This window comes from Oryctolagus cuniculus, chromosome 10 (assembly GCF_051225735.1).
Source record: "Oryctolagus cuniculus isolate XC-2025 breed Fujian yellow rabbit chromosome 10, ASM5122573v1, whole genome shotgun sequence".
NCBI lineage: Eukaryota > Metazoa > Chordata > Mammalia > Lagomorpha > Leporidae > Oryctolagus > Oryctolagus cuniculus.
This window is the reverse complement of record NC_142876.1, coordinates 74730812-74757055: the sequence shown is the minus strand read 5'-3', so window position 1 is coordinate 74757055 and position 26244 is coordinate 74730812. Positions and strand designations below refer to the sequence as shown.

The window sequence follows — 26244 nt, the reverse complement described above, 5'->3', positions numbered from 1 at the left end:
CTTCGGATCGGCATAGCTTCGGCCGTTGCAGCCATCTGGGGAGTGAACCATCGGGTGGAAGACCTCTCTCTCTCTGCCTTCCTCTCTCTGTGTAACACTGACTTTCAAAGAAATAAATAAATCTTAAAAAAAAAAAAAGAAAATGAAATTGGAAAGGCACAAAATAAATGAGTTATCAAGGACCTAGAAAAACAACAAACAAACCCTACATTAGCAGGAGGAAAGAAATAATTAAAATTAGATAAGAAATAAAACTGAAACAAAAAAATACAAAAAATCAGTGAACTGAAGAGTTGGTTTTTTGAAAAAATAAACAAAATTGACGCACCACTGGCCCAAATAACCAAAAAAAAAAAAAAAAAAAAAAAAGCCGAAGAGGACCCAAAGCAATAAAATCAGAGATAAAAAAGGAAATGTAACAATAGATACCCCAGAAATAGAGAAGCACCAGAAATTACTACAGAGAGCTGCATGCCAACAAGTCAGGAAATCTAGAAGAAATGGATAGATTCCTGGACAGACAAATAATCAAGACAGAGACTGAATCAGTAATAAAGACCCTCCAAACAAAGAAAAGCCCAGGTCCTGATGGCTTCACTGCTGAATTCTACTGGACATTTAAGAACAAACGCCAATTCTTCTCAAGCTATTCAAAACTACTGAAGGAGAGGGGAATCCTACCAAATTCTTTCTATGAAGCCAGCATCACCTTAATTCCTAAACCTGAAAAAGATACAACAGAGAAAGAGAATTACAGACCAATTTCCCTGACGAACATAGATGCAAAAAATCCTCAATAAAAACTAGCCAACTGAATCCAACATCACAATAGAAAGATCATTCACCTGGAACAAGAGGGATTTATCCTTGGTAAGCAGAGATGGCTCAACATTTGCAAATCAATCAATGTGATACATCACATCAACAAACTGAAGAACAAAAACCAAATGATTATCTCAACAGATGTAGAGAAAGCATTCGATAAAACACAACATACTGGACTGCGCTGTGGCATAGCAGGTAAAGCCGCCACCTACAGAGCCAGCATCCCATATGGATGGCAGTTTGAGTCCTGGCTGCTCCACTTCTGATCCACTTCTCTCTGCTGTGGCCTGGGAAAGCAGAATATGGCCCAAGTCCTTGAGACCCTGCACCCACGTAGGAGACCTGGAAGAAGCAATGACTAGAGGGTAGTACCACATCCAGGTGCCTGCTACCAACTTGAAGCCATGCCTCTCTGGCTCCACTTAGCAGGCTAAGGGTACCTGGGAGCCATAGGCAGAGCACCCCTGGGCCTTTTGGACAAAGGAGACAAAGGGATGCTTCCAGGTAGCCAGCAACTGCAAAGCCCACCATTGCCCCTGAAATTCTCTGACACTGCCAGTCAGACCCTGCACTGCATGGCCAGGGCCCAACTTCAACTTCCCCCAGCAGTAAAATGAGACCAGGGTGTAGTGCCACCTCCAGGGCAAGCAAGGAGGGGCCCCAGCATCACAGCTGCCTCTCACTTCTGGCCAGGTTCTCCCAGCCCTCCAGCTCCAGCTAAGAAAGGGGACTCTCCCAGAAAGCCTCCCAGATAGAGCAGAGCTGTGGAGGGTGCCAGCAAAACCTAACCGAGGGAACTCCCTGCTGAGCTGCTGGCACTCTTTGCCCTTTATTATAAAAGCGCTCTTGGCCCTACACTGAGCTCATTTAGCACAGCAGGTTAAAACACTGTTTGGGATGCTCATATCCCATATCCCATATCCTGGGTCTAGTCTGGGGTCCACTTCTTCCCATCCAGCTGCTTGCTCATGTGTACCCTTACAGGCAGCAGGTGATGGTTCAAATACTAGGGTCTCTGTCACCCACATATGAAACTAGGATACAGTTCCAGCTGCCTGGCTTTATCCAGGCCCAGCCCTACAAGATGGAGAATCTGTTTCTCTTTCAAATAAAAGTAAAAACTTTTAAAAGCATTGGTTCCTCCCATGTACCTTCCACCTTACCACCAGTGACATTTGTTCCTAGCTGAACCCAATTTGCAAATTTATTCTATACCTGTATAAACCATCTTTGTATTTATTTTAAATCTCTTGACTTTTGGTTCACAAAAGCAACCTTAAAACATCATCAACCACTGTATTACTTATCAACACCCTGACATATGTATATGCTGCGAACTCCAAATATTAAGGCTTTTTAATAATCTTATAAACCACAAAATATACCAACACTTAAGATTCCCTTTGTATCATTTTAATTCATTCTTATTTTAATCAATTTTGTACCTCCTTTCTCCTACTTATGACTAAATATGAGAGACTAAACCACTCTCTCAACCTCATCATTAAATTGCTCTGGAGGGTGTCCTGTGCACGCAGGATGTTTAGCAGCATCCCTAGTTGCTATCCAGTAGCATCCCAGCTGACCACTAATGATGGGATCAAAAATGTCTCCAGGGGCTGGTGCTGTGGCACAGCAGGTTAAGCCATGGCCTATAGCACCAGCATCCCACATAGGTACCAGTTTGATTCCCAGTTGCCCCACCCCCAATCCAACTCCCTGCTAATGGCCTGGGAAAAGCAGTAGAGGATGGCTCAAGTAGTTGGGCCCCTGTACCCACATGGGAGACCTGAAAGAGTTGCCTGGGCCAGCCCCAATTGTTGTGGTCATTTGCAGAGTGAACCACCAGATGGATGATCTCTCCCTCTCTATCACTCTTCCTTTCTCAGCAACTCTGCCTTTCAAATAAATAAACTTTTAAAAAAATTTTTTTTAATTTAAAAAAAATTTAGAAATGTCTCCACACTTGGCTAAATTTCTCTCCACTAGAACCATTAATATCAGATACAAAGCCTGGTCTTAATCACTTTTGCAATTGTAACTTTATACAACAGTCTGTTTCCTATTTTTCTTTCTTAACTTATAAACAAGTCTGGTCAAACATGGAAAGCTTCATGTTTCAATATTTCACATACACCACCTAGGTCAGATTCTTTTTTTCTTTTTGTCTTCACTCTTATGTACAGGCAGATTCTAATATACTATAGAGTGTACAGAGTGCTAAGAGATGTCCTTGAAAACAGCATAAATATTTCTATAAATCACACCATAAATAATCAGCACAATAATTCAACAAGCATTTATTAAATGCCTACCATGTGCTCAGCACTGTACTAGGCACTAAGAAGTACAGATAGAAATGTAAAAGTTATTATTCCTGCCCTCAAGGAGCTTACAATTTAATTTTGCAAATAAATAAAAATGTGAAACTATAATACTGAATGCTAGAAAATAATTATAAAGCAATATATTAGTCAGTGCACAGGCCACAGTACAAACTCAAAGGGTAAGTGCTTAGGCAATATGGATTAAGGGAAGGCTCACTCAGAAGAAATAAAGGAAGCTGGCTTTGAAGGGAGACTTGAACATGAGCTAGGGCCAAAAAGCAAACTAATGAAGAAGACTGTGAGAAAGGCACAGAGGCAAGGGTTTGTAAGACAACAGTAGAAAGCTATAGGAAGTTTGAATGTCATGAATCAGGATGAATAAGCTGAAGAGTAATGAAGGCTGAGGTAAGGTAATGAAGAACCTGGAACACCACTGCTCTGGAAGCAATTACCTGCTGGGCATTACTAAGTGAAAATGAGACATCTAGCAAAAGCTTCATACAAGATGAAGATCATGACAGCAAGGAAACTAGAGACAAAGAATTACAGTAACCTGGGCCTGATGTGCCCATAATGCTATAAGGGGATGGTAGAAATGTAAAAGGTCAAGCCTCAAGGAGAAGGCTAAGAATTTAATCAACAGCTAGATTTTGGACCTTAAAAATGGAGGGCAGAAAAAGATAAAAGACTATTCTAAAGCTGGGAAAAAACATGAAAGGTAGTCTGTTCAAGGTAAAGCAGTTAAGCAATGATACTCATTTTAAAAGAAAACGGGGACTGGAAAAATGAATGATGAGTTCTGTTTTCAAATAGCAAGCTGCACAGGTACCTGTGGAAAGTTTTGACATAACCCACAGGGTACAAAATAAGAAGTCACATAAATAAACTAAGTGTAAAAAAATGGATAAGTAAAAATATAAAAAAGGTAGTGAATAAAAATAAGATCTGGGGATTATTCTCAATGGAGAGGAGAAGAAAAAAGACCAATGAAGAAAAGCCAGAAGCAGGGAGGGGTGGCCAGAATCCCATAAGCCAAAGCAGGTACAGGAGGAATTTAACAATATCAAATAGGAATGAGATCAAGAAAGACAAGAACTAAAAAACAGGCTTAATATTTATCTACCAGCAATTCAGAAGCCATTTCAAATAATGCTGAGCATGAAACAATCAGGACAAGTTTTAAGAATAGATTAATGAGGAAATGGTATTGAAAAATCAGGAATGACAGAGAAAAAATAAGATAGCTATTGAAAGTGGGCAACAATGCGGCTCACTAGGCTAATCCTTCGCCTTGCGGTGCTGGCACACCGGGTTCTAGTCCAGGTCGGGGCGCTGGATTCTGTCCCGATTGCCCCTCTTCCAGGCCAGCTCTCTGCTGTGGCCAGGGAGTGCAGTGGAGGATGGCCCAAGTCCTTGGGCCCTGCACCCCATGGGAGACCAGGAGAAGCACCTGGCTCCTGCCGTCGGATCAGCGCGGTGCGCCGACCGCAGCGCACCAGCCGCGGTGGCCATTGGAGGGTGAACCAACAGCAAAAGGAAGACCTTTCTCTCTGTCTCTCTCTCTCACTGTCCACTCTGCCTGTCAAAAAAAAGGAAAAAAAAAAAAAAGTGGGCAACAAGCTTGAAGGTTTTTCACATTTTATGCTGTAGATAAACTTGCTATTGTCATCTGAACTGTCCATCTGCCCGACCTGGCATATAGATATTTCATTTCCTTCCACAATTCTACTTTCCCTTAGGCCAGGGGTGTATAAGGTTTGCAAAATCATTTTGTCTACCCCTACCAAGGCAACCACAGGCAGGATTCACAATTCAATAAATCTAAAGCAGACTAATTTTTAAGTTGATAATTTTATATAGCCCATGAATGATGTTACAAATATCCAAATGGCCCATGGCAGAAAAAAAGGTTCCCCATCCTTGCCTTGGGCAGTTTAGAGAGAAATCTACTTGATTCTCTAAGTTATATGAGGTTTTATCCTACCTATCACTCTTTCAAGCATAGTTTATTTACTCAATTTACCTCTCTACTACAAAGTATTGAAAGTATCAACATTTAAAATGATACAATTATAATCCAAAATGACATATTCAAGCAATAATTTTAGTAAATACAATGGAATTGACCAGGGATACATTTTTTTAAAGTACTTGGTCAAAGCTGTGCTGTTCATTATAGTCAGCAGAGCATAGCTGTTAGGTGCACAGGCTCTAGAATCACGTTTAAGAATTTTTGTCCTTACTGGCTGTGTGAGATCAACTCTCAAAGACTCGTTATCCTCATCTATAAAATGGAATATATAGTATTATCTATTGGAAGCACAAGAAATGCTTAATAAAGAGTCTGGCACACAGTAAGTACTCAATAAAAATCAGCTACTAGAACTATGGTTTAACTGTTCTATATGGGAATAAACCACCATATTCTAGCACTGCCACCTTGCTCCATGAAGAAAATCTTAAAACTTCTAGAACTTTATCAGATGGCAACAGTTAGGAAAAAGTACCTTATCATGTCAGATCCTAAAATGAGGGTAGGAAAAGTATTAAAGTTCTTTTCAGATTAATAGCATAAAAATAGAATCTGGGGGCCGGCACTGTGACACAGTGGGGTAAAGCCCTGGCCTGAAGCGCCGGCATCCCATATGGGCGCCAGTTCTAGTCCCGGCTGCTCCTCTTCCGATCCAGCTCTCTGCTATGGCCTGAGATAGCAGCAGAAGATGGCCCAAGTCCTTGGGCCCCTGCACCCACGTGGGAGACCTGGAGGAAGCTCCTGGTTCCTGGCTTCAGATCATCGTAGTTCCAGCCATTGCAGCCATCTAGGGAGTGAACTAGCGATGGAAGACCTCTCTCTCTCTCTGCTTCTCCTCTGTGTAACTCTTTCAAATAAATAAAATAAATCTTAAAAACAAACAAACAAACAAAAAAACAGAATCTGCTTGAAGGAGTGTACTTTATATTTTTTACAGCTAACAGCACAAAATAATGTCATATAGACTAATCAAGGACAGTCCAAAGAGAAGAGAAAAAACATACAGCCTTTTTCAATTGTCTTCTGCCCCTTGGCTATTTATATGTGCTGAAGCAGCCTTGATGATTCTTTCAAGTGAGTCTTTTCTCATTAATCTTTCTAGTCACATTATTTTCTCTCCTATGAATTTCTGTCAGATGCTTAGTAATCAGAAAGTGAAGCAACAGGATGCACATTACTCTGGGTACTGATGCTAAAGAGACACTGATTGGCACATCCACAGACATTTCAATGCAATGTGCTGCTCTGCTAAAATGTTGTTTTGTTACTGAAAAAGAAGGCAAATCTTCCTCTAAAGTAGATGGGAGAAGTGTGTGCGTGTATATATATATATATATATATATACACACACAAGCATTTTCCCTTGAATACTCATCCTAGGTAACATCTGCACACAAGACAGCACTTGCCCCAGGCAAAATTAATATCTTAACACAGGGTAAGGAACAACTGAAGCAAAAAGCAAAGATCTACACACAACCAGATTTACTTGTTTCTGATTTCTTAAAATCTGAAGCATAGGAAATTAGAAATGGTACTCTGCAGGTCAAAAAAAAGAAAAAAGAGAACAGAGGTTAACAACAGATAATGAAAAGGACTGTTTTGAAAAAATTAACCAAGAAAATCAGGATGACCAATGGCTCAATAAAATAGATACAGAAACCCTCAATGTTAGTAGTCAAAGCATGTCAAAGGGAGACAGAAAGGATGGTACAGGGAAAGAATTCAAAAGGTGGACTTCATAAAGAGTTTATTATTTTTTAACCACATCAATCATGAATTATCAAGATTAAGAGTTACATCCCTTTTCAAGACAGTCAGCATCAAATTGTATTACTTCCCTTGAAGGGTTCATCAGAACCTATGTAATTTTCTTCTGTACTGGCTTATGGAATCAATTTCAAGTTTGAGGATTACTTTGGAAAGCCAACGGTTACTTAATTCCAACTCTGGTGAATAAAGGGCTAATCAAATGATCAAATATGAAATATTATCAAGTCATAAAGGGTTTTCTTATATTGTCTATTAGGCAAGAATTCTAACTGTATTCCAAAAATTTGAAGGAATGTAACACTAATAGGAATAATGGTGCTTTGGAGTTAACTAGAACCACCCAATTTAAAGGATAATCCAGACTGGATGCATAAGTTTTAGCATATAACTTTAAAACCAGTCTCATTACTTTATAAGCATCCTTTGGTAAATTGAAAAGCCTCAAAGATGAAATACAGTGCCTGGTAATGATAAGTTTAATAGTTTATGTCTGTGCTGGGAAATTACAGACATGGAATACAGATGGAGTACATCAGAATTCAGACAAGAAATGAACTGCAAGGTATTCAATACATTATCACTGTGGATATTATATAAATTAATGGTAGGAAATACAGAAAATGATGAGCGACCAAAGGAGGTGGTTCCAGGGTAATGAAGAATGACAGATCATCTAGTCAAGGAGTCTGTGCAGGCTTATAGGACCTGAGAACAGTACTATAATGGGCCAAAAGGCATGAGTGTACATTCTTTGTAAGGATTTTTATGTCTTCTTCAAGCATCTCTGTCTCCTATTTCTTCTATGTGATGCCAAAACTAGGATAGTGCAAATTTCTATTTGTTCCACAGTATACAGCAGGGAGGTGCAAGGAGAGTCAGAAGTCACCAAAAGGTACAATTATCCAAGCTTCAGAGTAGCTGGGCTGAGTCTCCACTCACCTCATTGTTTGCATCACTCTCACAACCATCACTAACGCGTCCATTTCCTTTGCTGACACACGTACTGGGAGAGGGGTGGTGAAGGATACGTACAGATGCTCAGTGACTCAGTGGAGTCAGTGAAGGTGATATGTGAAGTAAAATGCTGGAGTGCTGTTAAAAATATAGCATTCTGAGTTTGCTTGAGAATATGGATTACTAGAAGGAACATCAGAATAAAAAAGTGCACACTTAAGCATAAATACATTAAGTGTCTGTAAAAATTTCCCTAGAACTAGGATCTTAGAAAGCTAACAAATATAAGTCACACACAGAAGCCGCCTTGGACTGTAAAGCAGCTTCTCAGATAGAAGTACAAGGGCACCTTGAGGGGAATGGAGGGGAGAAAGGTATCATAGATGGGAAGCAGCAGAGGAACTAGGTGTAGCAGCTTCTCTGAAACCTACAGCTAATTATCCAAAAGACAAAGTTAACTGTCTAAAGCCTTGACAAGCAACTTGCTCTAATGCTATTTTAGATGTCTAAAGGCTATATTAGGCCATCAGAAGCTCTGATCCATCAGACACCTGCTAGGACAGTCAAGCTAATCAACCTGTATCAAGGCACTGGCCCAAACTACTGAGGAGCTATTCTAACTTTGCCACCACTATAGATTCTGACACTAGATAAAGTTGCAATGATGAGACTTTCTGCCTTTCTACACTGAAAGGTCTTTCACCACTGCATGGTTTCTCTAATGTCAAATAATATCCAAACTATGACAAGCTTTTCCTAAACTACCATGGATTCAGATTTTTCTCCACTGTGGATTCTCTGATGTCGAATGAGACTCGACCTCTGAATAAACGCTTTCCCACACTCATTACATTGATAGGGCTTCTCCCCTGTGTGGATTCTCAGATGCTGAATGAGGCCAGTGTTCCCATTGAAAGCTTTCCCACATTCTTTACATTTATAAGGTCTTTCTCCAGTGTGGATTCTCTGATGTTCAATAAGGCCTGACTTTTGACTGAAGGCCCTGCCACATTCATTGCATTTGTAGGGTTTCTCCCCAGTGTGGCTTCTCTGGTGGCCAATAAGATGTGAGCTCCGCCTGAAGGTTTTCCCACACTCATCACACTCATAGGGCTTCTCCCCAGTGTGGATTCTCTGATGTCCAATGAGGTGTGAGCTATGACTGAAAGCTTTCCCACATTCATTACATTCATAAGGTCTCTCCCCACTGTGGATTCTCTGGTGCAAAATAAGGCCTGCACTCTGACTAAAAGCTTTCCCACACTGATTACACTGATATGGCTTCTCACCAGTGTGGATTCTCTGGTGCAGAATCAGGCCTGTGTTCTGACTGAAGGCTTTACCACACTCCTTACAGTGGTAGCGTTTTACTTTGTTGTGGATATCCTGATGGGAAAGAAGGGCTGACCTGTAACTGAAGGCTTTACCACACACATTACACTGATAGGGTTTCTCCCCAGTATGGATTCTCCAGTGGCGAACAAGGCCTGAACTCTGAGCAAAACTTTTCCCACATTCATCACATTTATGTCGTCTTTCTTGTGTGGCATTTCCCCGCTGCCTCTCTAATCTGCCCAGAAGATCTTGGGCTTCTCCATGCTCAAGACCCCTGATAACATCCCCGTTGCACTTGGCAGCTGTTTCTCCATGTGGCTGGATTCCAGTAGATATTACCTGTTTTGAAGCTAATTCCCTGTTCTCATTCCTGGTCTCACCACCTGAAATAAAAATGTAATAAGCATCAAGCCATGACATTTCCTATTCTTTATGCCAGAAGAAATAAACTGAAGTTAGGTAAAAAAGAACATATATGTAGAATAGCTACAATAAACACAAAGCTTCTATCTGCTTCCAAAATGGCTTCCTATCAGGGAAGATATATAAAGGGTCAAACAGAAGTATCACAGGCTAACCAAGAAAGTGGTATCATGACAAAAGAGGGTTACTGGAGGCCGGCACTTGGTGTAGTAAAACTGCCGCCTGTAGCACCAGCACCCCATGTGGGCACCAATTCTAATCCTAGGTGTTCCACTTCTAATCCAGCTCCCTGATAATGTGCCTGGGAAAGCAGTAGAAGGTGGACCAAATACCTGGGCTCTTACATCCATGAGAGAGACCCAGAAGAAGCCTACTTCCATCTTTGGATCAGCCCAGCTCCAGCCATTGTGGCAATTGGGGAGTGAACCAGCAGATAGAAGATGGATCTCTCTCACTCTGCCTTTCAAATGAACAAATAAATCTTTAAAAAAAAAAGAAAAAAAGAAAAAAAAAAAGAAAAGAAAAGAAAAGGAAGTCTCAAAACTCTATCCTTCTGTTGGATCCTGAGTCTAAACCCAACTGAGTTTTCTAGAATGCTCACAGCTTCCAGATATATATAAAAAAAAAGAACAAAAAACCTAAATGATAATAACCACAGCTCTCCTTACCCAGGGAGAACATGTTTCTATAATTTTCTGGTCTATTATCTCTACTCAAATCCTTCTGCAATGGATTAAGAAGCCACTCCTCTCGAATAAGGGACACAGCCATGTCTTCGATCTTCTCCAAAGTCTAAAACAAAATAAGATCACCAATCACTACGTGAGACCTTGAAGTGTTGACAGGTCAAACCTAATGTCAGAGAGATACACTAGCATTCAGAGCAGATTAAGCGGGAGAGAATATACTTTATAAAAGGATCTGAATGGCTGGGAAGAGGAAAACATACATTATTTACTGTGGGAACTCAAGATCAGTCTTTCCATATGTAAAAGAATTTAGGGTAAGTTTTTTGGTAGGTAGTGCCACAGACAGTTCAGAAATGGAGTGAATACCACAAACCAGGGAGATTTTCACGAAAAGTAACAACTCACCTGGAACCCTGCTGTGAGAAGTGTGGCGGTCATCTCCTGGTCTCCAGAATTTCCTTTCTGAGAAGAGACAGGACTCTGAGAAGTAGATAAAGCTGAGAGAGGAGAAGGGAAATTAGTCCCATCCAGTGATTTTGAGAACTAGCACTCATTCATTTCAAATTACTTGCATTTCAGAGATAATGCATGCCAAAGATTTTACATATGAAATGCTGGTAACTTGGACTTCAGTACATACAATGGTTGCCCACAAAACATCTGCAATTTGATGTCTCTAAACTCAGCCTCAAAGATACACTCAAACTGGGACAGACGCTGTGGCATAGCGGGTAAGGCCGACGCCTGCAGTGCCAGCGTCCCATATGGGCGCCGGTCCAAGTCCTGGCTGCTCCACTTCCCATCCAGCTCTCTGCTGTAGCCTGGGAAAGCAGTAAAAGATGGTCCAAGTCCTTGGGTCCCTGCACCCCTGTGGGAGACCCAGAAGAAGCTCCTGGCTCATGCCTTCGGATCTGAGCAGCTCTGGCCGTTGTGGCCAATTGGGGAGTGAACCATCTGATGGAAAACCTCCCTCTCTCTCTTTCTCTCTCTTCCTCTCTCCCTCCCTTCCTCCCTCTCCTTCTCTCTCTGAGTAACTCTGACTTTCAAATAAAGAAACTTTTCTTTAAGAAAAAAAAAAAAAAAGATACACTCAAACTGCCAACTTTTTCTCTGCCAGAATTACTAATCTTTGTGTTTATACTGTTTTTCTTCAGGCCCTGACCTGCCCAAGTGAACATTAGAACAAATCTCTCTCTACTAATTTGGTTACATTTCTGAAATATCTACCATGGCTGCCAGTATTAGCTTTTTATAGATTTCAGACAGCTCATTAACAAAATCAACATAGACTATGTATGTGTCTCAAGCACCAAGCATTAGGACCTTAGATAAGAATTCTATTATTGGGGGTCGGCACTGTGGCACAGTGGGTTAAAGCCTCAGTCTGCAGTGCCGGCATCCCATACAGGCACCGGTGCTAGTCTTGGCTGCTCCTCTTCTGATCCAGCTCTGCTATGGTCTGGGAAGGCAGCAGAAGATGGCCCAAGTCCTTGGGCCCCTGCACCCACGTGGGAGACCAGGAAGAAGCTCCTGGCTTCGGATCAGCTCCGTTTTGGCCACTGCGAACAATTGGGGAGTGAACCATTGGATGGAAGACCTCTCTCTGTCTCTACCTCTCTCTGTAACTCTGACTTTCAAATAAATAAAATAAATCTTAAAAAAAAAGAATTCTATTATTAAATGAAAGTGTTTCTACACTTATATAAAGCAAATTACTATACACGATATAAATGGGAAAGATGAGACTAGAACATCTCAAAAGAAAGCAAGAAAATTCTCAAACAATGGTGGAGAAATGTCAAAGGGACACAAAAATTAGATTTAAGGGGCCTCCTCTGGTCAAGTATGAGACAATTTAAACATCAAAATAAACACAGTGGGGCAGCATTATGACACAGTGGGTTAAGCCACTTGTAACACCTACATCCCATATCAGAATGAAGTCCTGACTATGCCACTTCCAATGTAGATCTCTGCTAATGGTCTGGGAAGCAGCAGATAGTGGCTCAAGTACTTGAGCGGTTGCCATCCACAAAGAAAAGAACCAGATGGAGTTTCAAGCTCCTGGCTTCAGCCTAGCCCAGCTCTGGCTGTGGCAGACATTTGGGTAATGAATCAGCAAATGGAAGATCTTTGTCTATGTCACTCTGTGCTTCAAATAAATAAATCTTAAAAAAAAAAAAAAAAAAAGAGTTACAGAACATTTATGGAATATTTGTCTATATTATAAAAAAAAAAATGAGGGGGGCGGTGCTCTGGTGTAGAAGGTAAGGCTGCCGCCTGCGATGCCACCAACCCATATGGGCACCAGCTCGAATCCCAGCTGCTCCACTTCCAATCCAGCTCTCTGCTATGGCCTGGGAAAGCAGTGGAGAATGGCCCAAGTTCTTGGGTCCCTGTGGGAGACCAAGAGGAAGCTCCTGGCTCCTGGCTTCAGATCGGCTCAGCTCCAGCAGTTGCAGCCAGTTGGGGAGTGAACCAGCAGATGGAAGACCCCTCTCTCTCTCTCTCTCTGTCTCTCCTTCTCTAACTCTGACTTTCGAATAGATGGATCTTTAAATAAATAAATAGGAAAAGGGAAACATTCTCCCTTATAAAAAATAGTAAATAAATATAGAAGGAATTATACAATCACCATTTTGTAAGCTCCTAAAAATCACTGAGTCAAGAAGCATCAATGAATACTTACACTGGTGTTTTAGAACAAATTTTTTTTTTTTTTTGGACAGGCAGAGTTAGTGAGAGAGAGACAGAGAGAAAGGTCTTCCTTTTTCTGTTGGTTCACCCCTCAAGTGACCGCTATGGCCAGCGCGCTGTGCCGATCTGAAGCCAGGAACCAGGCACTTCCTCCTGGTCTCCCAAGTGGGTGCAGGGCCCAAGGACTTGGGCCATCTTCCACTACCTTCTCGGCCCACAGCAGAGAGCTGGACTGTAAGAGGAGCAACCGGGACAGAATCCGGCACTCCGACCGGAACTAGAACCCGGGGTGCTGGCACCGCAGGTGGAGGATTAGCCTAGTGAGCCACAGCACTGGCAGTAACAAATGTTTAATACGGAGGATACTTGGCTGGTGCCACGGCTCACTAGGCTAATCCTCTGCCTGCCTGTGGCGCCGGCACCCCGGGTTCCAGTCCCGGTTGGGGCACCGGTTCTGTCCCGGTTGCTCCTCTTCCAGTCCAGCTCTCTGCTGTGGCCTGGGAAGACAGTGGAGGATGGCCCAAGTCCTTGGGACCTGCACCCGCAGGGGAGACCAGGAGAGGCACCTGGCTCCTGGCTTTGGATTGGCATGGTGCGCAGGCCGCAGCGCACCGGCCTCGGCGGCCATTAGAGGCTGGACCAATGGTAAAGGAAGACCTTTCTCTCTGTCTCTCTCACTCTCTCACTCTCTCACTGTCCACTCTGCCTGTCAAAAAAAAAAAAAAAAAAAAAAAAAAAGAGGATACTTGCATAGACTCAAGAGTCTCCTCCCACAAGTTAATTATCAATTACAAAGGAAGAAACAAATCTTACAATGATTAACCTGGCAAGAATAATTAACAGACAATCATCAATAATAGGACAGGTGCAAACATTTGATGCAGTACTTAAGTTGTAGCTTGTGACACCTGCGAATCATTATCAGCGTGCCTGGTTCGATCTTGGCTACTCCACTTCCTAACCAACTTCTTTCTAATGGGCATCCTGGTACAGCAGCAGATGGCAGCTCAAGCAATTGCATTCCTGCCACTCATGTGGATGACTGCGATTAAGTTCCAGGCTCCTGACTTTGATCTGGTCCAGCCCTAGCTACTGCAAGCATTTGGGAAGTCAATCAGCATGGAACATCTTGATCTCAATCTCCTTCCCATCCTCACCTCTCTCTCCCTCTCTCCCTCCCCCATACCCCTGCCTTTCAAATAACATAAAAATAAATTTTTAAAAATATTTTAAGTAACAGAACAGGGCTGACACTGTGGCACAGTGTGTTAAGCCACTGCTACAGTGCTGGCATCCCCTATGGGTATCAGTTCGAGTCCTGAGTGCTTCACTTTTTTTTTTTAAAGATTTATTTATTTATTTGCAAGTCAGAGTTACACAGAGAGAGGAGAGGCAGAGAGAGAGAGAGAGAGAGAGAGAGAGAGAGAGATCTTCTATCCAATGGTTCACCCCCCCGTTGGCCGCAACTGCTAGAGCTGCTCAGATCCGAAGCCAGGAACCAGGAGCTTCTTCCGAGCCTCCCACACAGGTGCAGGGGCCCAAGAACTTGGGCCATCTTCTACTGCTTTCCCAGGCCATAGCAGAGTTGGATTGGAAGCGGAGCAGCTGGGTCTTAAACCGGTGCCCATATGGGATGCTGGCACTTCAGGCCAGTGCGTTAACCTGCTGCACCACAGCGCCAGCCCCTGCTTCACTTCTGAACCAGCTCCTTGGGAAAATAGTAGAAGATGGTCCAAGTGTTTGGGTCCCTGCCACACACAGGAGATCCAGATGAACCTGGCTCCTGGCTTTGGCCCAGCCCAGCCCTGGCTGTTGGCGGGCATTTCGGAAGTGAAGCAGTGGAGGGAAGACCTGCCCCCTCCCCCCGCCCCCCCCCCCCGTCTCTCCTCTCTCTAACTCTTTCAAATAAACATTTCAAAAATAAAAATAATAGGACAAATTTCTGTTGTGTTCCTGAAAGAACACAGCATCACTTCTGCAGTGTTCCCACCAAATACATGCAGCCTAAATGTAAACATGAGGAAATATCACACAAACCCAAACTGCAGCTGCCCTACAACATAACTGACCCATACCCTTCAAAAAATGTGAAGATCATGAAAGGAAAAAAAAAAAAAGGCTGAGGAAATATTTCAAATTAAAGGAGACTCAGACGTGACAATCAATTGCATAGTGTGACCCTGGACTATATCTATGTTAATACTTCCTACTTGCGATGATTTTACTGTAGTTATCTAAGAAATGCCCTCATTTGAGGAAATACATACAGAACTATTTACAAATAAAGTATGATACCAGAAAACTTTATATATATTGGAACCGCACTGGGATAACAGAAATATATGAACATGTACAGATTTCCAAATTTTTAACTTGCTCATGAGTTTATGAAACCTAGGTAACTGGGGATGATCTGTAAATAGTGATTCTAGTTCCAGCTCTCCAGGATCTAGACAGGTAAAGCCAACTGTACTTCTTTCCTTTCTATTTTTCCCTCCTCCCTTATCAATGAAATCTAGTGCCTCACCTCTCTGTTGCGGCCCTTGGGACACTGGAGATTTGTATTGGATTGCCACTGGTTGGAGCGGAGTACTTGGAGGCTCTGGTGCAGATTCTGAATGCACCACCTCCTCCCAAAGTACCCTATGTCCATGAGCACGAGCTGGGACCTGAAATCAATAAAACAATAAAAGTGAATAACATAAGAGTATAAAGAACACATCTACAGGGATCCATGCTTGGGATAGGAAATAGCAGAACCTCCAGGGGCAGTGAGGAACACAATCAAGTAGACTAGCACAGAAAGAAAGGCCTCATTTCTGCTCAGCACTGAAGAAAAGAATTTCTGCTGATGCCTTCTCTGCTACATGGTACATCAATATTTTGTATTCCCAAGCCAGGGAGAAAAGGAAAATGACAAATACAAACTTAAAGCAATGCTATACAGTAGGAAAAGACTTTAAGTAAATAGGGAGCTTGAGTTATGGTCTCAGATTTACTTTTAATTATTTGAGTGACCCTGAAAAAGTGATTTAAGTTCCCTATGTATTAGGTTCCTGTCTGGCAAACAGGAAAAGTGATACAGCTGTAAGGATGTTATGAAGATTTCAAAAAAATAGATTATATTCTTTACAAAAACTAAAGGAAATTCCTAAATACAAGACATTCTACACTATAACTGCGTTCATCTTCATCCAATATAAACCAGTGTTCAGCATTTTCTCTCTCACTGGGAGACTAGTGTCTTCCACCCAGCTTCCATGACTCCCACAGTCATAGCATATACAACTTCTTCTACTTACTGGCCGTCCTAGTATATCAATCTGCCTTTCCAAATCCTCCAATAGGGTTACCACCTCCTCTCCATTCTCTAACTGATGTTCCTTAACCAGAGTCTGCAGCTCCCCAGGCAGGATAGTCAAGAACTGCTCCAGCACCAGCAGCTCCAAGATCTGTTCCTTGGTGTTCAAATCTGGCCTCAGCCACTGATGGCAAAGTGCCCGGAGTTGTATCAGAGCTTCTCGGGGTCCCAGTGTCTCCTGGTAGCACAACTGTCTGAAGCGCAGGCGAAACAGTTCTTGGCCAGGAGGGTTATTTTCATGCAGAACAGATTCTTGGTCCCAACCATGATCCTCCTCCTCTACCTTGACAATTACAAGATCCTCTTCTGGAGCCTGCTCTCGTGGAGATGGGGCTGCAGGCTTTCTTGATTCTGCAGCCATTTAGGGCCAGAAAAGCTCAGGAGGTTTGTTTCCACTACTTTCTTTATCTTAAGAACCTTCTGAAAGCCTAAGGATACTTCTTTGGGAAAAGAAAACAATAAATAGTGTTAAGACAAGTCAAAAATCATAATTTACCAAGATATTTTAACAAGTCCCCACCATGACATGGACTTCAGGCTGATCTCTCCACTGCTCCAGAAATAACTCCTGGCTTCCTTAACCTTCCACCCCACAAGTCATGCCAAATCCACCTAAGCAATAACTTCTTGCTTCTGCTTTCTCTGGTTAGCAGAGTGTGGAACACAACTAAAAAAAAGTCAGGGAACCATGTAGACTGGGTCTACTTGATTATGTGCTTAACCTCAATGGCCCCTCAGTACTGCTCATTTCATCCCTTTTAGAATGTGTTATACCAGTTGTACTAACCTGTTTCTACATGCTTCAGATCTCAATCCTTCCTTAATCTACCTCCAGGTACTGTTAACAACCTCCCTAAAACTTCCCTCTTCTCCACTTCACATTTGTCATCCTACCCATGCTTCCTATCTTCTTTCCTAGCTCAAGGCCAATTCTACTATGGATCTTATCTTCAGTTCAAGAATCTTCTTTGGAGTTTGGTTTCCAAAAGCAAAATATATCTTTTTTAAAAAGGAGGAAGGTGGGGTGGATTTTACAGTGACCAAAAGGCAAAGTGCTGGTGAAAACAATTCACTGGAAATAGTTTAATAAAAGATAACATGGGCGGTTTTCTCTTTTAAGACAAATAAGATGGAGAAGAACCTACAACCCTAAAGTCTAACCTAACATACAAATGATCTTTCAGAGGGGCCAGCGCTGTGGTGCAGCAGGTTTATGCCCTGGCCTGAAGTGCCGGCATCCCATATGGGATGCTCCTCTTCCCATCCAGCTCTCTACTATGGCCTGGGATAGCAGCCGAAGATGGCCCAAGTCCTTGGGCCCCTGCACCCGCGTGGGAGCCCCAGGAGAAGCTCCTGGCTCCTGGCTTCGGATTGGCGCAGCTCCGGCCGTTGCGGCCAATTGGGGAATGAACCAGCAGATGGAAGACCTCTCTCTATCTCTCTACCTCTCTCTGTAACTCTGTCTTTCAAGTAAATAAATCTTTAAAAAAAAATAATCTTTCAGAATGTTACATAAACTTATATTCACCTACAAAATACATTTGATATTAACTATTGTTGCATGAATCAGTACTTTATTACTTATATTGATGAATGTTCACTCAGTGTTTTAGATATCTGAGTCATCTTCAAGTTTTAATGATTATGAATAATAGGACTGAATATCTGAATGAGTTATTGTGTGACCAGTTTTCATTTCACTTGGGTAGAAGTAAAGTTGCTGGCTAGATGTAAAATTGCTGGCTCATAGAGTTTAACTTTACAGAAAAAAAGTCAAGAGGCCAGCACTGTGACACAGCCAGCTAAAGCCCTGGTCTGTAGTGCTGGCATCCCATATAGGCGCCAATTTGAGTTCCCACAGCTCCACTTCCAATCCAGCTCTCTGCTATGGCTTGGGAAAGTAGAAGATGGCTCAAGTCCTTGGGTCCCTGCACCCTCGTGGGAGACCCGGAAGAAGCTTCTGGCTTCGAATAGGCTCAGCTCTGGTCATTGCAGCTATTTGGGGAGTGAACCAGAGGATAGAAGACCTCTCTCTCTCTCTGCTTCTACCTCTCTGTAACTCTGCCTTTCAGTTAAATTAATAAATCTTAAAAAAAAAAAAAAAATGTTTTCCAGGGTCCAGCACTATAGTGTAGCAGGTAAACTGCAGCCTATAGTGCCAGCATCCCATACGGGCACCAGTTCAAGTCCCAGTTGCTCCACTTCCAATCCAGCTCTCTACTAATGGCCTGGGAAAGCAGTAGAAGATGGCCCAAGGCTTTGGGCCCCTGCAACTGCATAGGAGACCTGGAAGAAGCTCCTGGCTCCTGGCTTCGGATAGGCCCAGCTCTGGTCATTGCGGCCATTTGGGGAGTGAACCAGCAGATGAAACACCTTTCTCTCTTCCTGCCTCTGCTTCTCTGTAACTCTGCCTTTCAAATAAATAAATAAATCCTTAAAAAGAGTGTTTTCCAAAGTGGCTTTAATACCTTGAATTCCATTAACAATATTATGAGGTGCACTTGCTCCACATCGTGACTAGCACTTGATATTGTGTGGACTGTTTTATTTATTTATTCATTTAATAGGCAACGTGACAGAGAGAGAGGGAAAGACAGATCTTCCATCCACTGGTTCACTCCCAAATGTTCACCACAGCTGCAGCTGGGCCAAGCCAAAACCAGGAGCCTGTCACTCCATCTGGTCTCACACGGGCCCAAATACTTGGACTGTTATCTGCTTCTTATCATAAGTGCATTAGCAGGAAGCTGGAACAGAAGTGGATAGTAGGAACTCAAACCTGCACTCCAATATGGGATGCCAGCATTGCAACCCATTGCTTAACATGCTACACACAATGCCAGCCCGTGGGTTGCCTTTTTTTTTTTTTCATTTAGACATTTTTATAGGTATATAGTAGTATCTCCTCATGGTTTTAATTTAGATTTTCCTAATAATAATGTTGAGTATGTTTTTATGTACTTAATTTACCACCGCATATTTTCTTGGGTGGAGTATCTGTTCACATTTTTGCCAATTTCCTAATTAAGGTATTTTTAATTAAGTTTTTGATTATTCCTTACTGGCTAATTTTCCCTTTAAGCCTCTTCCATCTCCAATCAGCCAGTCTTTGAGAATTACAATCTATAAATAACTAAGTACAAAATTACTCCACTATGTACCTTTCTTCTAGATTTGTGTATACACTACACTATTACGTTGGTAAACTGATTCTTACATATCCTCCTTAAATAACATCTAATTAAGTATTACTCTTTTTTTGTAATTTAAAATAGACAATCTTTAAAACTTGTTCTGGATCTCAAATACTGTAATACTACAAATTACTGAAGACACTAGCACCAGTACTCTTCCTTACAATAAGTAAACCTAAATTTAAGTAATGTTTGGGAACTGAAAACAAAACAAGAAAGACATTTTCCAGATTTTAAAGATCAAAAAAAGGTAGCCAATGCAAGTAATATGCTTTGTGATTACCTCAAATTGCATTGGCTGAATGTTTTAACATGTATTACATTTTCCATTTAACCACAAAAACTCAAAATATGTATGTATTTGCTGAAGCAATGACTGCTGCATAAAGATACTCAACTGAACTAATCAAACAGAAATGTCTTTAGGGTTGCTGGTGGCAGTTTGAAAGTAGCTTGACAAAAACTACACGGGACTGACCTAAGTTTTGGAAACGTGGCCCCTCCAAAGAGTTTCCAAGCATGTACTTAGGTTAGCACAGTAACTGAAATAAGTATCCTTAAGTTCTGTACTATAGAAGCATATATATTCTATGCTAAATAAGCATTCGTTGAATTCTATACTACCTCTATAATATCAAAAATGTTTCTTTCGGACAGTCAAAACACCATTTTCTGAGTATGCTAAAAAATAACCTAACAGCAAAATTTTCAAGTTTCCATGGATAATGGTGGTTTCCAAAAGCAAAATATATCTTTTTTAAAAAGGAGGAAGGTGGGGTGGATTTTACAGTGACCAAAAGGCAAAGTGCTGGTGAAAACAATTCACTGGAAATAGTTTAATAAAAGATAACATGGGCGGTTTTCTCTTTTAAGACAAATAAGATGGATTGCAAAAAAAAAAAATACCACAAAATGATTTGCTGACGAAAGTCTGGGGACAAAGGATCGGCCTGCGCCTTCAACCAAGGTGAGCCCTCAACGTTCCAATCAGCCCGGTCGCCGACCACCGCCCCGCAGCTCTCGGACCCTCGGGCCTGTCCGAGCTGTGGCCCAGTCCGGCCGCTAAGCGGACCCCTCCTCCGTCCCGAAGCCCGACCGTACTCACTGTGAGTTCCAGAGCGGCCTGGGGTAAGCAGGGGCGGCTGCACAGGATGTGCTGACCCGGAACAAGGTCGAGGTAAAAAGACAAGCACCGTTATACTCCAGTAGGCCTCTCCAGCCATTAACTTCCAAACCCGCTGAGGCACACCAGGCAGAGCGCATCTTGGCCCCCAGGCACTTCCGGAAGCCCTCTAGGAACAGAGGAGGACTGACCGCTCTATGGTCGCCGGTGGAGGGGCGACACGCTTCCCTAAGCGTCCTCCTGCGCATGCGTGTTGAAGGACTATGCGGCCGCTGGTCGTAAACACTATGGGGACGCAGTCCTCAGTATCTCTGCTTTTTGCGGGGTTAGCTCCGCTGAGTGGCTGGCAGACGTGACGGTCACAGAGCTGACTCGCAGCCTTGCAGACGCCGGGGCTGGGAACGCGGCGAAGGAGGGAGCATTTCCTGGGTTTTAGGACACTAACGAGGTGGACTGCATGCTAGCTCTACTGTTCTCGCTTCGTAATCTTGTTACCACGTAGTGTAAAGAAAGAAAAGCAAGGCAAGGCGGAGGCAAGACACACAACCAGAAAAGGTTTATTCAGGGAACAAACCTGAGAGGGGCTCGAGGGAACACATGGTAGAGAAACACCTGGAAACACAGCAGAGTGAGGCCGTCCAATGGAGCTAGAGGGGGTAGGGGTCTGTGGGCCCCTCACACGTAGGTAGAATGTCCTTCACAAGCAGGCTAACAGCTGTGGCTGGAAAACCTGTCTCCAGACCCACTGGAATCTCCCCCACTAATAGCTTCTTGTACTGCATATGTGACCTTGCGACTTTAAGTCACACCTCCAGGATGGTTGCAATCTTTCACCCAGAGCTGACAGAGGAGGGGGCTGAGCCCCTAAGGAGACAGCCCCCTGCTACCTTCATGAGCCCCAAGCCAATTGACATATGTATGTGAAACCTCCTCCACCCCTCCAATGGGCTCCCCAAATAGTATGGCCCAATGAACAGTAATGCCTTAAAAACTCGGGACACTTCCTAAAAGCCAGTGTCCTGCTCCGACACTTCAGCTAGTCTCCTCTCAAACCAGACGCTTTTTCCGTCACTTGCTAATCAAATAAGTTTCTTTTCTGTCCAATAAAAGGTTCTGCCTCTTTGCAAAAGGCTTCCAGGCTTTTTATTTCTATACTAAGCTGAGGAAAAGAACCCACGAAACTCTGGCAACGAAAACTCTAGCAACCGCCCTCCCCCTGCGACTGGTAACACAGAGAGCACATTTTCATAGAAGCTTCATGCAAGATGGAGAGCTTGGGGGAGAGCAAGGCGAGGCTTGGGCTAAAATTGAGATATGGTTGAGAAGGTTTGGGAGGCTTGGAGGGCCAAGATAGGGTGGAGCTGGTTGGGGAAGAAAGTGGGGGTTCAGTCTGCTCTGAGTTAGATAGGTAGGGGACTAAAGTAGATCTGAGGCTTTTGTCCTTTGTCCATCACATAGACTGTAAATTTATTGAGGAATTCCTACTAATAATATTGTACCTGGGAATAGTACATGGTATACTATTAAGTGTTCAAAAATAATTATAATTGAATATATTTTTAATCTTAGATATTTTCCATCCATTCGTATCTTAATGAATTGCAATTTCTTACAAAACCTGTTTTCCCACTTAGCTTTTTAAATACAAAATCCATGATGTAAGCTTCAGGGATGAAGCCTAGTTTTTTTGGCTTTTTTAAAGATTTATTTATTTGAAAGGCAGAGTTACAGAGAGGCAGAGAGAGAAAGAGAGAGGTCTTCCATCCGCTGGTTCACAACCCAAATGGCTGCAACAGCAGGGGTTGGACAAGGCTGAAGCCAGGAAGGAGACTGGAGCTTCTTCTGGGTCTCCCACAAGGGTGCAAGGGTCCCATGACATGGACCATCTTCCACTGCTTTCCCTGGCACATTAGTAGGGAGCTGGATCAGAAGTGCAGCAGCCAGGTCTGGAAATTCACTCAAGATCCACCTCAGTCTTTCTCATGCCCCAGGGCATGGCGGCCAAGGTTCATGGTTGGCCAAGTATATCCACACCAAGTTGCAGAATAAAGAGAATATTACTGAGGCCCTACACAGGGCCAAATCCAAGTTTTCCATCTGCCAGAAGATCCATATCTCAAAGATGAGGACTTTACCACTTTTTTTTTATAAGATTTATTTATTTATTTGAAAGAGTTACAGAGAGAGAGAAAGAGAGGCAGAGAGGTCTTCCATCCGCTGGTTCTCTCCCCAGTTGGCCGCAATGTCCAAGCTGCACCCATCTGAAACCAGGAGCCACTTCAGGTCTCCCATGTGGGTGCAGGGACCCGAGGACTTGGGCCATCTTCTACTGCTTTCCCAGGCCATAGCAGAGAGCTGGATCAGAAGTGGAGCAGCCGGGACTTGAACCGGTGCCCATATCGGATGCCGGCACCGCAGGCGGCGGCTTTACCTGCTACGCCACAGCCCCAGCCCCATTTTTACAACTTTTAATTTGGATGAATTTGAAGACCTGGTGGTCCTTTTTTTTTTTTTTTTTTTTTTTTTTTAGATTTATTTATTTATTTAAGAGTTAGAGTTACAGACAGTGAGAGGGAGAGACAGGTCTTCGGTCCACTGGTTCACACCCCAAATGGCCGAAACAGTAGGCGCTGCGCCGATTCAAAGCCAGGAGCCAGGAGCTTCTTGCGGATATCCCACATGGGTGCAGGGGCCCAAGGACTTGGGCCATCCTCCACTGCTCTCCAGGGCCACAGCCCTGGTGGTCCTTGGTTTGTTACAATAGTTTAAATCATTTGAAGTTGCTGATATTTAATGGTTTGGAGCATATAGAAATAGAAACTTCATGTGTTTAACCTAATATGTAAGCATTTTTTTCATGTGAGAATGTAGAGGTCTACAATAATCAGGTTATTCTGATTTTATTTCTGTACTTCAAATCCATTTCTTTTCATTCTAATGTGAATCCATAGACCACCCCACAACTTGTGACACCTGGGTCACTGTAGTAATGTTTTGAATGGTCTCCTTGTGTCTGCTTTTTTCTCTTTCTTACCTCTTTAAAAACCAAAATTATTTTTTCTCATTATATATTTATTTTGCTTTAGATGCCAGGAAAGAAGCTTATTTAGTCTTAAAGAATTTTGAAGAATGCCACACGACATATCTGCTTGGATCTCCTGGGACCAGTCTGACTCCCCCTTGGGGCTCAGCCCCTTCCCCAGCCAGCTCTGGGTGAAAGCTTGCACCCACCCTGAAGGTGTGATTTAAAGCTGCAAGGTCACACATGCAGAACAAGAAGCTATTAGTGTGGGGAGGTATCAGCTGGTCTGGAGACAGGCTTTCCAGCCACAACTAGTCAGCCTGCTTGTGGAAGAACATTCTACCTATGTATGAGGGGCCCAAAGACCCCCAACCCCACTAGATGGCCGAAAGAGAGAGCGAGAAGAGAGAGAAATATATCTTCCATCCACTGGTTTACTCCCCAAATGGCCACAATATCCAGCAGTGGGCCAGGTCAAAGCCAAGAGTCAGGAGCTTCATCTGGGTCTCCCACATGGGTGGCAGGGGCCCAAACACTTGGACCATCTTCCACTGCTTTCCTGGACATTAGCAGAGAGCTGGATCAGAAATGGAGTAGCTGGTACATGAAACAGCATCCATATGGGATGCCAATGTTGTAGGCAGCTGCTACCCACTACACACAACACCCATCCCTTCCATCACAAATGTTTTTTGTCTGTCTCCCTTTACTGTAATATAGACTTAAAATAGTAGGGATCTGGTTTATCTTGCTCCCTGCTATATCCCTAGTAACTAGAATAGAGGCCTGGCAATGTACTCAGTAAATACCGTTGAGTGAATAAATAAGAAGCAGGTTTAAAAAAAAAAAAAAGGCCCTTGACATTATAGAATTTAGCATCACAGAAGTGAGGTGGTTTGGAACATACAGGACCTCCCCATGAGGACAAGAAGATCTTGGTCAATGCTGTTTAATCAATAGGAATATATTATGATCCATCCATGTAATTTTTTGTTTATTTTTAAATATTTATTTATTTGAAAGGCAGAGTTACAGAGACAGAGTGATTTTCCATCCACAGGTTTACAAATCTCCACATGGCCACAATGGCTAGAGCCAAGTAAATCCGAAGCCAGGAGATAACTACTCTTAAAACCTCAGCCTAACTCTTGTATTACGTTACTAAGGTGGGAACAGGTTGTTCTGAAGTGTTTCCAAGTTTCTGGCTGTGTTTTCACTTGATAGACTTTGTACTTAGACTATAATGAAATAATTTTATGTTCATAGATGAGAAGATAGATCACTTGCTGAAGATACTATAAATAATACGTGTGTTAAGATTCAACTGTAGGGCCAACACTGTAGTGTAGCCAGTGAAGCCGCCACCAGCGGTGCCGGCATCCCATATGGGCACTGGTTCGGGTCCTGGCGGCTCCACTTCCGATCTGGCTCTCTGCTGTGGCCTTGAAGGGTAGTGGAAGATGGCCCAGGTCTTTGGGCTCCTGTGCCCACATGGGAGACCTGGGGGGAATCTCCTAGCTCCTGGCTTCGGATAGGCGCAGCTCCTGCCATTGTGGCAGGTTGGGGAGTGAACCAGTGGATGGAAGGCCTCTCTCTCTCTCTCTGCCTCTCCTCTGTGTAGCTCTGACTTTCAAATAAATAAATAAATATTTTAAAAAAAAAAATCAACTGTGCCTTTCTTGCCCCCTAGCCATCTTGGCGGCTACATTTGGTTGGAGGCCATCCCACACCTAAGGCAGGAAGATAGTGGTCACAAAGAAGACAAAAAAGTTGCTGGAGTCTATCAACTCTAGGCTCTAGCTCATGATGAAGAATGGAAAATATGTGCTACGGTACAAGCAGTCTCTGAACATGATCAGACAAAGCAAAGCGAAACTGGTCATCCTCACCAACAACTGCCTGGCTCTGAGGAAATTTGAAATAGAATATTAACATCATGTTGGCCAAAACTGGTGTCCATCACTATAGTGGCAATCATAATTAACTGGGCACCACTTGTGGAAAAAACTACAGAGTATGCACTCATTCTATCATTGATCCAGGTGATTCTGATATTATTAGAAACATGCCAGAACAGACTGGTGAAAAGTAAATCATGCAATTTTTTCTTTAATAAAACCTGCTACTGGGCCTGGCACTGTGGCCTGACACGCCAGCATCCTATATGGGCACCAGTTCAAGTCCCGGCTGCTCCACTTCTGATCCAGCTCTCTGCTATGGCCTGGGAAAGCAGAGAAGATGGCCCAAGTCCTTGGGCCCCTGCACCCACATGGGGTCCTGGAGAAGTCTCCTGGCTTTGCATCAGCTCAGTTCTGGCTGTTGCAGCCATTTGGGGAATGGACCAGTTGATGGAAGACCCCTCTCTGTAGCTCTACCTCTCAAATAGATAGAATCTAAAAAAAAGGAAGGAAGGAAGGAAGGAAGGAAGGAAGGAAGGAAGGAAGGAAGGAAGGAAGGAAGGAAGGAGGAAGGAAGGAAGGAAGGAAGGA

The 26244-nt window shown here is 43.0% G+C and overlaps 1 protein-coding gene and 1 pseudogene across 7 annotated transcripts; one reads left to right on the top strand and one right to left on the bottom strand.

The window, feature by feature from the left end:
• Window positions 1–3109: 3109 nt before the first annotated feature.
• Window positions 3110–21793, bottom strand: ZKSCAN8 (zinc finger with KRAB and SCAN domains 8). 7 transcript variants are annotated; one of them, XM_089305412.1, is made up of 7 exons: window positions 20716–21793; window positions 16358–16856; window positions 15583–15724; window positions 10764–10855; window positions 10338–10461; window positions 9586–9629; window positions 3110–4731 (listed from the first exon to the last, which is right to left on the bottom strand). In XM_089305412.1, exons 2-7 carry the CDS (start codon window positions 16775–16777, stop codon window positions 4621–4623), a joined length of 933 nt encoding a protein of 310 aa, XP_089161538.1. In that variant the 5' UTR covers window positions 16778–16856; window positions 20716–21793; the 3' UTR covers window positions 3110–4620. The 7 variants fall into 7 exon arrangements, with proteins under 7 accessions (XP_089161538.1, XP_089161539.1, XP_089161540.1 ...); XM_089305413.1 differs by lacking the exon at window positions 3110–4731 and adding an exon at window positions 6918–8049; XM_089305414.1 differs by lacking the exon at window positions 3110–4731 and adding an exon at window positions 6918–8049 and having other exon boundaries at window positions 16358–16853; window positions 20716–20903.
• A 934-nt stretch (window positions 21794–22727) lies between these two features.
• On the top strand, window positions 22728–25977 carry LOC108177169 (large ribosomal subunit protein eL30 pseudogene; annotated as a pseudogene).
• Window positions 25978–26244: the final 267 nt, after the last annotated feature.

Bases quoted from the DNA above. Each gene is read 5' to 3' on its own strand.
- ZKSCAN8 (XM_070050561.2), bottom strand. From the start codon at position 16,777: ATGGCTGCAGAATCAAGAAAGCCTGCAGCCCCATCTCCACGAGAGCAG. The intron at 10,856-15,582 runs GTGAGGCACTAG...CTCCTCTCTCAG, and splicing joins CCAAGGGCCGCAACAGAGAG to CTTTATCTACTTCTCAGAGT. The intron at 10,462-10,763 runs GTGAGTTGTTAC...ATTTTGTTTTAG, and splicing joins TTCTCACAGCAGGGTTCCAG to ACTTTGGAGAAGATCGAAGA.